Source organism: Trifolium pratense, linkage group LG6 (genome assembly GCF_020283565.1).
Source record: "Trifolium pratense cultivar HEN17-A07 linkage group LG6, ARS_RC_1.1, whole genome shotgun sequence".
Classification (NCBI taxonomy): domain Eukaryota; kingdom Viridiplantae; phylum Streptophyta; class Magnoliopsida; order Fabales; family Fabaceae; genus Trifolium; species Trifolium pratense.
Genome location: NC_060064.1, coordinates 41,212,816 through 41,225,859, shown reverse-complemented (window position 1 = coordinate 41,225,859; position 13,044 = coordinate 41,212,816). Strand labels below are relative to the sequence as shown.

At 30.9% G+C, this 13,044-nt stretch overlaps 1 protein-coding gene across 1 annotated transcript; it reads left to right on the top strand.

Annotated features, from left to right (window-relative positions):
• Nucleotides 1-1,637: 1,637 nt before the first annotated feature.
• LOC123892284 (LEAF RUST 10 DISEASE-RESISTANCE LOCUS RECEPTOR-LIKE PROTEIN KINASE-like 2.4) lies at nucleotides 1,638-5,126 on the top strand. Its single transcript, XM_045942084.1, has 2 exons — nucleotides 1,638-2,090; nucleotides 4,818-5,126. Exons 1-2 carry the CDS (start codon nucleotides 1,638-1,640, stop codon nucleotides 5,124-5,126), a joined length of 762 nt encoding a protein of 253 aa, XP_045798040.1.
• The last annotated feature ends 7,918 nt before the right edge of the window (nucleotides 5,127-13,044 follow it).

The window sequence follows — 13,044 nt, the reverse complement described above, 5'->3', positions numbered from 1 at the left end:
TTAGATTCATTGCATATTCAATGTATTTAGTCTATATTATAGGTCAAATACATTAATTATGCAATAAATTTAGAAATGTAATTTTTGCTTATATATTGTCACAGAGGGAGTATTCGTCAATTATGATGACATAGTGATTTTATCAAATATAATGTCAATTCAAACATGCGATTATTATTATTTCAACCATTTCAGTCAGATATGTCAAATACTAATATTAAATTGCAGTAGTTATCAAAATAAATAAATAAAACAACTTTCAGTCTGGCCATAAGAAAGACCTCTGAATGAGAATACTAATATTAAATCAGTATTCTTGAATTTTTTTTTTTTGTTGGTTCAAATTGAAACCGATTCAAAAAACTGAACAAAACTATATATCTTGAAATTGGGCCTGTTTATTTTGTTTTTTTTAAAAAAAAATGGATTTTATAGTGTTACATAATTTTGTGTAAAACAAATTTACAAAAAAAACTTTCTATAAAACCTTCAAATAAAAATTTAATTTGAATAGTTATTCTTAAAAAATGTAATGTTAGGTATTTCATCATTTTATTGAAACTTTTTTGGTTGTCAAAATTTCAAAAAATCACTTAATTTTGAATATATTTCAAATAGATTTTCATTTTTTTTATTGAAATACAACTTTTTGAAAAAAATTGCGATTTTAACTATGTTTTGATCTTCAATAATGTATGTTTATATTATATGATATCAAAATTAGTGTTTCAATTTAGAAAAATCGAATATAAAAAAACTTGTAATATTTTGAAAACCGATTTTATAAAATCTATTTAAAAAAAAAAAAAAACTATTTTAAATGTCATCCAAACATATGTACTACTAAAAAAAAGGTGGTTTTATTCATATGATGGTAGACGTCATCAAGACAAAGAGTATCATATTTTGGTAAAATGATGGGTATTAAAAAAAATAAAATCTATTGACTATAATATGGAGGATTTCTTACAAAGTTATAACTTGTCAGTGTCAATTAAGTAATATAGATATTCAGAAGTTAAAAGAATGACATACACATTCCGAGACATATTATGTCAAGCACGATACAGTGTTTTTTACTAAGCAAGTTTACCTGATGGCCGTCAAGTGGCAGTGAAAGTGATAAACGAGTCAAAGGAAAATGGAGAAGAATTCATAAATGAAGTTGCTAGTAAAAGTAGGACGTCACATGTGAACATTGTTTCACTTTTTGGGGGGTTCTTTATGAGAACAAAAGAGCATTAATATATGAATTCATGTTCAAAGGATCATTGGATAAGTTTATCCTTAAAATAGGATTTCCTGATGCAATTTGTAGCTTGGATTGGAACTTGAGGGGGTCCGGACTTTGGAGGGTGTTCGAGAAGAGCGCACTAAAATTTAAATTTTAGGGGTACCGTATATATATATATATATATATATATATATATATATATATATATATATATATATATATATATATATATATATATATAGTGTGCGCGCGTCCGTGTGTTAAAATAAATAATTATTATAACTAAATTTTAAAATAAACTTATACTCTTATGAAAAATTAAAAGTTATCAAAAAGATTCTAGAAAAATTATAACTTGTATAGGGCACAAAAAATCTCACGGACGGCCCTGAATTGGAACAAAATGTATCAAATTGCAATCGGGATTGCTCGAGGACTAGAATACTTGCATCGAGGATGTGTTTCAAGAATTTTGCATCTTGATATCAAACCCCAAAATATTCTTTTGGATGAAAACTTTTGCCCAAAAATCTTTGATTTTGGATTAGCTAAAATATATCAAAGGAATGATAGTGTTGTGTCTATACTTGGCACAAGAGGAACTATAGGATACATAGCACCGGAAGTATTTAGCCGAACATATGGTGGGGTTTTTCACAAGTCTGGGGTATACAGTTATGATATGTCAATTCTAGAAATGATTGGAGGAAGAAAGAATTATGACATTGGAGGTTCGTGTACTTCTAAAATGTCCTTTCTAGATTGGATTTATAAGGATCTTGAACAAGGTAATAACCTTGAAAATTGTTTAGCAAACTCAGAAGAAGAAAATGACATGGTGAGACAAATTACTATGGTGAGTCTATGGTGCATTCAAACGAATCCATCAGATAGACCATCAATGAGTAAAATATTAGAAATGCTACAAGGACAACTTCAGTTAGTGTCTCCTCCAAAGTCTAACCTTCATTTCAAACTTCATATGTGTTTTCAAGCAATTTGATAGAAACAAATTCAGCAAAGGCACAGGTGAAAATGGGATTATCCTGTCATTTTAAATTGTAGGTATTTGAAAGTTCAAATTAACACATCTTTTCTATTTAAACAAAATACTATTAAATTTTATTATTTGAAATTAATAAATTGAAGGTTAATTTGATAAGTTTAATGAAATAATTTACATCGCGTTTGCTCATGCTTATAAAAAAAAAATAAAAAAAAAAACCCCGTTTGCTAATTTCCATCCACATTACTAATATAATTTTTTTGTGAGACTAATAAATTTGTGTCTGTGTAACAAGGCATCCAATCTTCTCTCTTTAATCTACCGTAAAACATCACATTATTAATCTTTCAAAAAGAAAAACATGTTTTTTTTATTGGTACAATATTTTTAATCTTTTTTGTTTTGTTTTTGTTTTTGGGTTAGCATGATATTAGTATGAAGTTTCCACCGTTATTAGCGATTGCCGATTACTAATCTCCTTCGGAGAACATGTGTGGCACACAAGGTGGACTCTTAGGAATCGAACCTCTGACCACATGTTTAAAGGGCCAAGAGCCCTTACTACATTGAACAAATTCATTGTTGGTTTTCAATCTATAGAGAAATTTAACATTTAATAATGCAAAATGTTAAATATTTAACAAGTTGAATACATAATTTTCAACATAATATTTCCACATTTTTCTCCTTAACATGTGTCCTTAATGCACACGTTAACATTTTTCTTCAATATATATAGTTTAAGAAGTAACTTTAGAGTTTCTTTGTATCCTCCAGCCTTGATTATGTCTTAATCTAATTGACCAATATTAATAGTATTCATTAGCAATTTTCACAATATTTATGGTTTCTATTTATTACTCTTTATTTCATTTAATTTTATTCATGGCTGTCAAAGTCAAAGCCAATAGTTTAATTGCCACTAGTCAAAACTAAAATGACACATAATATGGACATGTAATGAGAATGAATTCTCTGAAGTGTAATTTACACTTGAAACTTGAGAGAATAAAGTGTGGTTTATTACCATTGATCAAGAGAGATAAATATATAAAACTTTAGAGAAAATGAATTTAGATGGTGTTATATTACACTTTATTCTCTCAAGTTAAATCACACTTGAGAGAATCCATTCCCACATGTAATAGATGTTTGATTTTTATTTTTTTTATTTTTTTTTATAATAGTAGATGTTTGAATTTGGTAACCAATTAGAGTGGTTGACGTGTATTAAAAAAGTATATCTTGAAAGATATAAATATTTTCAATGAATATATATTGTTTTCCTATGCCGATATGAGCCGGTTTTTATGATACGGTTTTATAATAATAATCCATTAATTGCTTCAAAAATAATAATCCATTAATATGATTGATTTGTTACTATGTAAATGCTTATAAATTTGAAATCATTCATTTAAAAAATCGTTTTTTTTATTGTTGCTGAAATTAAAGAGTGAGATTTCATTTTTTTTATAATTAATTAATACATTGATGGCCAAATGAAGGAGAATAGATGGTTATTGTAAACATGTCATGTGATACGAGAGAAAAAATGAAATTAGGTTCTCAAAAACTTAGCTTAGTTGATAAGTACATTATATTATATATGTAGCGGTCATAGTTTGAATCTCGGGCACACACTTATTCACTTTAAAGGTGAAATTTCTAACCACTATAATATTTAACTAAGAAAAATAAATGAAATCGGTGCCTTTTATTAGGATTTCCTCTTTTTTTTTTTGGTCAAGTAGACCAGTGACTAGAATATCCACTGTTAAGATGGATAAGTGTGATGACCGAAGTTCAAATCTCAAATCCTACATATATAATGTAACGTTTCTGCCAACTGAACTAATTATAAATAAATGTTAATTATTGATTAGATTTAATGAATAAATGATATATATATATATATTTTGGCTTAATTATTCTTTTGGTCCCTTAAAGATATTTTAGGTTTCACAATGGTCCCTTAAAGAAAAAAAAGTCCGGATTGGTCCCTTAAAGACACATTTGTTTCTTAATTGGTCCTTTCCGTCAATTTTTTACAAAAAACGTTAGTTTTAGTTGACTGAATTGTGGATGTCATTAAGTGTAAGTGGTCCACCAAAAATCTTATTAATTTTTAAAATTTTAACCATTGGAATTTTTTGTTATATTTGAAGTTAAAATTTAACGGAAAGGACCAATATGACAAACATATATGTCTTTAAGGGACCAATCCGAGCCTTTTTTTTCTTAAGGGACCAATCTGGATCTTTTTTTCTTTAAGGGACCATTGTGAAACCTAAAATGTCTTTAAGGGACCATTGTGAAACCTAAAATGTCTTTAAGGGACCAGTAGACAAATTAAGTTTTTTTTTTTTTTGGTACAATGAATAAATGATATTAAAGTGCATAGATATATGTACAACGGTCAAAGTCAATGATGCATAACTTACAACTCAAATTAAAGTACAATAATAAATATTCAATGAGTCGAGAGCATAACATTGCCATGCTAATTTTCTATACCTATAAATACTTAGCCAATTAATCATATACAATTCACTCTCAAATCTGTGCAATTACTAGCTAATTAGAGATCAAGTAGTGAAGATGATGAAGATGAAAGTTGTGTGTGCAATGTTGCTAATGGTAGTCCTCATGGTTGAAGTGGCTACCATTGCTGAGGCTGTGAACTGTAACCCACTAGAATTGAGCCCATGTCTAGGGGCAATTACGTCAGATTCTCCACCTTCTGCTGAATGTTGCAACAAATTGAAGGAGCAAATACCATGCTTATGTGAATATATCAAAAATCCAATGTTGAGCCCATATGTTAATTCTCCTGGCTCTAAAAGGGTTGCTAGTGCTTGTGGTGTTGACACCCCACAATGTTAAATTCAAATTAATTAAGGTGGTATCATCCATGTAATATTCTACAAATTATGTCCCTTATTAGTTTATAAGGTGGTATCATCTTTATATAATTACTTTATTATGAGATAACAAACTTTATTATGATCCTTCGAGTAAAAATAAACTTTATTATGATCCTTCCATCTTTATCTTTAGATAAATACAATAATACAATATATTATATATATCCGTGGTATTTATTTTCTCGAATAAAGGCAAAATTATTCTATTACAGTAGAAACTCTTTAAATTAATACTCGATAAATTAATAAACTCTCTAAAATAATAAATTTGCCTGGTCCCGATTTGGGCCAATGTAAAAAATTGAAAAACTCGATAAAATAATAAGATAATAATTTTTCGGGAGATCCCTTTATAATTTTCGGTCCCAAGAAAATTATAAATTAATAATTCATAGAAACTGAAAAAATATATTACACTCTATTGAAATATGATTCAATAGTTGTCTGTTTTCCAATGCATATGAACACAGTAGTTACTAATTTACGTTGAGTCCCAAGGTTCGCTGCAACGTAATTCTAAGAGGCATAGACTAATTTGCCTTTTTGTTTAGTATGTACAATATAATTACTTAAAAACTCTTTAAATTAATAATTATTAATTTATCGATAAATTAATAATTCTCTTAATTAATAAATTTCTCCCGTCCTGACATTATTAATTTAAAGAGTTTCTACTGTAGTTCATTTAATTAATTTCAAGTAACAAATTTAATTTTTATTTTTTTCACGATATTTTAGTGTTTTTTCTGTAATTATATATGGATTTCAAACTTTAAATCTATGTTATTCCCCTAAAAAGTCATAAATTTGAAGTTTAAAAACCCATATGTAAAAATGAATGAAAGAAGGTATTGCAAAAAAAAAAATGAATGAAAGACAAAAAATACGAGAAAAACATATAAAAGCCCAAATTATTTCCTAAAATTAATGTTTAATATTTTTAAATGAATCTTTATGAATTCTAAAGATTAATTAGTTTCTTTGGTTGCAGAATATATTGATTTTAAAAAATAACAACAAAATACTACTATGTGATTTATTTTTTTTGAAACAAAAATACTACTATGTGATGATGTGAACATGTACAGCAAAAGTTGACACATATGTGTTATGTTATGGATTCAGAATCTGATACACGTACTACTCTAGTAAATAAATGATATGATGCAATTTCACATAATAATCAATTTCAACGATTGATTTAAGAATAGATTGCCTAAATTTTAAATATAGTTTTCTAAAGGAAAATAGTCTCATAGCAGGATGACTATAGTTAAAGATTTCCATGGTTAGAAGAAAATGGAAAAATTTTTAGAAAGTTTTTAAGATAGTAAAAATCATAAGGATTCATATTTGATAAAAGATAGTGAAAATGATATAATGCTGACTCTTATATAGAGCAATTTAGGGGTTAACTAACTAACCACCTAATAACAAACTCTAACAAACTAATATAAACTCTAACTGTTGGTGCAGCTGGAAACTTAGCACAAAACACTCAAGCTCACACAGGCTTGATCAAGCAGGCAAGAACACATGCGCGCGCTGCACAGTCTCTAGGCCTTGCCTATGAGCACAAGATGCAGGATCTACAGTTCTTGCTGCAACAATGGTGTTTGAATGGAAAGAATGAAAAGCTTTTGTGTAATTGCAAGGATTGAAGAAGATGATGATTATTAGGGAAAAGAGAGATCAATTTTATTCATCCACATAGGGGGAAAAGAGTTGATTACTCACACTAATTGAGCCAAAACACTTATATACTAGATCACCACATTGATTGGTGATTCTCTTAGGCCCTAACAAACCAATAACAAACTAACCAACTCTAACAACCTATGACAAACAAACTCTAACTGATTCTAGTTAGTTATTCTAACAAATTCACTAACTAACTTGCCACATAAGCAATTAGTTACACTTTCTCTTAATTGCTTGCACACCAAGCAATCTTATCAACAATATGAATTAGCTACTAGAATCATCTTAGATTTAACACTTCCCCTTAATTCATGTTGTCCACTGTCTCAATTCCCATTTCACTTCTCAAATTTTCAAACACTTTGTAACTTCACTTTCTTCACCTTCTGATCTCCAGCATAAGCTGTAGCCAAGATATCCCAAGCTTGCTTAGCTGATTCACAATCTCCAACCTTTACAAAGATATCAGGGCTTACACTTTGATGAATTATGAACAATGCCTTGTAGTCTTTCTTCTTCAATTCTTTGTGCTGTGTTCTTTGAACCTCTGTTGCACCTTCTGAGAGTGGTTCCACACCACTAATCACTTGTTCCATCACATCTTGATAATTGAATAACACTTTCATCTGCTTGCTCCAATTATCATAATTCTTTCCATCCAAAACTGGTAGATTCGCAGGGAATTGACCATTGTTAAAGGTTGCCATGGTTAAAGCACGAACCAGGCTCTGATACCAGATGTTGGCGCAGCTGGAAACTTAGCACAAAACACTCAAGCTCACACAGGCTTGATCAAGCAGGCAAGAACACACGCGCGCGCTGCAGAGTCTCTAGGCCTTGCCTATGAGCACAAGATGCAGGTTCTACAGTTCTTGCTGCAACAATGGTGTTTGAATGGAAAGAATGAAAATCTTTTGTGTAATTGCAAGGATTGAAGAAGATGATGATTATTAGGGAAAAGAGAGATCAATTTTATTCATCCACATAAGGGGAAAAGAGTTGATTACTCACACTAATTGAGCCAAAACACTTATATACTAGATCACCACATTGATTGGCGACTCTCTTAGGCCCTAACAAACTAATAACAAACTAACCAACTCTAACAACCTATGACAAACAAACTCTAACTGATTCTAGTTAGTTATTCTAACAAATTCACTAACTAACTTGCCACATAAGCAATTAGTTACACTTTCTCTTAATTGCTTGCACACCAAGCAATCTTATCAACAATATGAATTAGCTACTAGAATCATCTTAGATTTAACACTAACTAACTAATAGAAGCCAGCTAATCACCATTATTCTTAACATCCTCCCTCAAACTCAACATTGAAAAATTTCCAATTTGAGTTTGAATCACAATGAAAATACAAATGATTAACCATACTATAGTAACTAATGGGGGTAAACTAGCACTAAAGACATAAAAGCTGATAAGGAAAAATGAGTTAGGCCCAGGCCCAATGGGGCAAAACAATTCACTCCATCAGCAACATTGAAGCAAGGAAATTCAGAAACTCTGACTGAACCTTAAAACGCGACTTCCTTGTGTCGTTTCAAGCTCTTTCATATTTTGAGTTCTCTTCTTCACCCATCCACAAAACGCAACTCTGTGATGTCGTATTGAAAACAACAATAGAAAAATTGAGCGCATCCAAGATTGTATGACGAAAGTGTCGGCGATTACCACCGGAAACAACCATCGTCGCCGACGACGAAAGCAAGAAGAATTGCAAGGAGAAAACACATAAACAGTGTAGTATTCACATCCTTCTCCTCTGAACTTTGAGCGTTGATTAGAGACTTCAATAACGGTTGGAGACAATTCCCGCCGGGATCGAAAACAAGGACGGCGAATTCACCGGAAAATTCAACAACGAACACGATGAGCAAACCAAAGGTTGACGGTGAGACGAATATCATCGCACCGTAAAGTAGCATTACAGAGAGAGGCGTAACTACACCGCCGGGATCAAAAACAGTTTCAACGGCGAAAATGATGTTGTTGATGCGGTGAAGCAAGCTACACATTTGTATTGAAACCAAATCCAGATCAAGGAGAACTGTACCTTCTAGAAGGTGACCAGCGAAGGAGGAGATGGAGTGATTTTTCACGGCGATTCCAAAATAACCGCGATGAGGATTCTGCACCACTAGATCCATTGATTCTTGAAAAGCCTAGTTCGATTCCGTGATGGATTCAGAAACAACGAACACGGATTCAAGATTTGTAGTTGAAGAAGCGTTACTCGCATTTGGAAATTTCATCAATTCATCTTTGATCTCTGAAATTGGGAACGAAAATGATGATGATGCGTAATCATGATGTTCAAGAAACAAGATATCTCCCCGATCTTGATTATGCACCCTTCGATCCTTGGTTTAACTGCTTCAATGGAGTTGATCGGAACAATAACGGAGTTAAAGTTTCCGAAAGTGAAATTGCAGTGATGATTTGCTGAAATTGATTCAAGAACAGAGGTTGAGGAATTTGAAATCTCAACTTCTGCTTCTGAAACTGAAGGAACTTGAATATGGACTGAAGTTCGCAGTGGAGGAAGTGGCAAGAATTTCTTCTCCATCTTTGATTCTTCCACAAATGACAAAAAATGGAGTGAACCATTAGAAATGAAGGTGGATCAAAAAGTACAGTGTAAACTTCATTGTGATAAGCAATGGAAGAATTCTCCGGTATCGGTACAATGGCGGAAGCCGGACAAATTCTTGGTGATCGAAACCGAGGCTCTGATACCATGTTAAGATTTCCATGGTTTGAAGAAAATGGAGAAAACTTTAGGAAGTCTTCAAGATAGTAAAAATCATAAGGATTCATATTTGATAAAAGATAGTGAAAATGATACAATGATGACTCTTGTATAGAGCAATTTAGGGGTTAACTAACTAATCACCTAATAACAAACTCTAACAAACTAATATAAATTCTAACCAACTAATAGAAGCTATCTAATCACCATTATTCTTAACAATATATTTAGTGGATGAGTACTCCACAAATCATGCTGAGAGACATGATTTATCTAAATTGAATTTTACCTCTCCTACATAACGAGACTAAATATGTAGGTCTCTTGATAGAATATGACTACAAGATGTATGGTCACGCTGAACTAAGTCAATATGAGATATTAAGTTTATTCGTTACTCAAAGTATTTTGCTATCAAGAAACATAATAATGAGCAACACATGGTGTGTCACAACCTATAACTTATGTTCAATTTATAGATGCAAGGGCAAATGAGTAATTATATACATGATCGTTATCACGAAAAGATTTCGGCAGATCACATGGCATTACCGTCACTTGACTATTGCTAGAAGCCTATCGCTAATTGTAATATTAAGGCTTAACTACACATTTGGTCCCTTACGTTTATTTTAGGTTTCAATTTGGTCCCTTACGTTTAAAAAGTATCAATTTGGTCCCTTACGTTTATTTTAAGTTTCAAGTTAGTCCTTTCCGTTAATTTGGAACCTTATATATATAGGCTTTGTCTAATGTGAAATAGGAGGACAAGTCTTCCATCATACACAAGTATCTTTTAACCATTAGATTTATAGGCCCACCAACTCTTATTGTAGGTCAGCGACACATGATTATTTTTTTCCTTCTTCCTCGTCTACTCCTTCGTCTGCAATCACTGTGATGCTTCCCTTATCTTTCTTCATTTCATGTTACAATTGATGCTATATCAAGCAAATGATCATTCATTCATCCTTGTTTTCATAGATCCTATAACAAACAACTCATCTTTAAAATAACAGAAAGAGGGATGGAAAACAATGGGGGACAGATCTATATGTTGATGATGATGGTCAGCAATGAAAATTGGAGGTGGTCGCGGATATTGAGTTTCGGCGCGGCGGAGAAGAGTTTCGGCACGGTGGTCGCCGACGAAAGTTCTCCGATCATAAAATAAATTTAGGGGTTTTATTGTGAATATTATGGGGAAGATAATGGCCAGTCCGGTTTCTGCGTATGTGATCCACGGTGGCCTGAAATTAAAAGAGAAAGCAGCGGTGGAGGTTCCTAAAATCTCTCTAATCTGAAATTAAGTTGAGCAGTTTGAGGAGAGAAAGAGAGTGATCGTGTTGATGTTTCATGGCCAAACGATGGCGGTGGGACGCTTTAGGGTGGTTGTCCATGGTGGCTGATTGTGGCAAAGAAAGGGAGGAGTGAAGACCGTGCAACCGTAAAGAGATGAACTCGTGAAAGAGAACTGTTTTTTATTTTATTTATAAAATAAAAATGTGAAAACAAACAAAAAAAAAAAGTATTAATTTATGTAGTACAAACAATACATGATATTATCTTGTGCTTTAATTTGATCCAACGGAGGAAACATGTCTTGCATGATAGAAGACTTTATGACTTTTGCATAATAGACTTCGCCATATATATATATATATATATATATATGAGAAACTACATTGTCACACACATAAGACATATAAATGAGAGATTAAAAATAAACAAGACTTATTTATAAATTAATGAGTGAGACTTATTAATTAATTATAGGTGACTACTTCTCTACCCTCACATAAATTGAGGGTAGTTGCCCTATGCTGATGTGGCACCAATGAAATTCATCCACGTGTATTTAAGTCAAACATAATTAATTTTTTACCATAAATTATTTTGACTACTTTTATTTTCAATTAATTATATTTTATGTTACTAGTTTTCTTTAATTATATTTTAGACAATGTGTAAATATAATTAGAATTAATTTGATCATTAATGCTTGTTTCTAAATATTATATATTGATTCTAAAATTAAATATCAATGTTATTAGTAAAATAAAATCAATGTTATAGGCTCGAAAAAATAAATATATATCAATGTTAGTTTAAATAAAAATAATAAGAGAACAAAAACAACAAAGAAAAAAAAACTAATATCTCTAATTTAAATACACAATTCCACTTGTACATTTATTAAATGAAATCAAATAATGCTTCAAAAAAAATCAAAACAAATAATTTATGCTATTCCGGTGTAAATACTCCCTCCGTTTCAAATTACTTGTCGTTTTAGAAAAAAAAAAAATTGTTAACTATCTAAGTCACTCATGTAAATTCCAAATATTTAGGAGTAGTCGAAACCGTAAAAGATTTATATATTTGGAAAATTAAAGTTTGTTTTTTTAAGTTTTCAAAAAAAAATGTTTGTTTTTTTAAAAAATTGGTACATAACATATTAAATTTATTGGAAAGATAAAATGCATGGAAAAAAACAAATTAAGCTTATTGGTGAATTAAAATAAGATATAATAAGAAATTAAGTGCAAAAATACACTTTCTTAATTTTTTTTTCTAAAACGACAAGTAATTTGAAACAGAGGGAGTATATAGTATTTATTTTTTCAATCTCTTTAAATCATTGCATAGATTAACGTTGGTTGACATGATGTCGATCTTAGAAAAAAGAGGGGGGAAAATTAGGTTAAGTAATTAGGTTTAGGTTTGCGACAATGGTCCGACCTTTCTTTTAGTTCAGATGAACTATTTATATTTTTACTTGTGATCAATAGTTAAACCCTAAACCCTAAACAAGTTCAAGAGTTAGTTCGTCTTCTTATAATAGTCGAACCTTTTAATTTTGATCGGATAAATTTCAGGTAGACCGCACTTGTGATCGGGCGAGCTCCCGTGTGTATGTTTTCCGACAATGGTCCGACCTTTCTTTTAGTTTAGATGAACTATTTATATTTTTACTTCTAAACAAGTTCAAGAATTAGTTTGTCTTCCTAATTTCGTTTTGTCTTCTCTAAACTATTTTGTTTTCAATTTTTTCCCGATATGGACAACCAAAGCAAACAAAAACAAAATGACGATGAATAGGAATCACATTCTATGACATAACAGGAAAAAATAAGGAAAAAAAAACAGGAAAAAATACGCTAAAAAACATAACATCTAAGAAATTGAAAATCACAAGTTTTAGAATCTTGAAGAAATCCGGTAGATCGGTGGCGAAGGCTGCAGTAAAGATTGACATCGGATAACACAAAAACGGAGGAGCCGTAGAATTTGAAGACGTAATAATTTTGAAGAAGAAGCAAACAAATCAAAAGTAATTAGGTCCAAAATATAAATTCATAGAATATAATACATAAAATATAATTAATTGAAAATAAAAGTAGT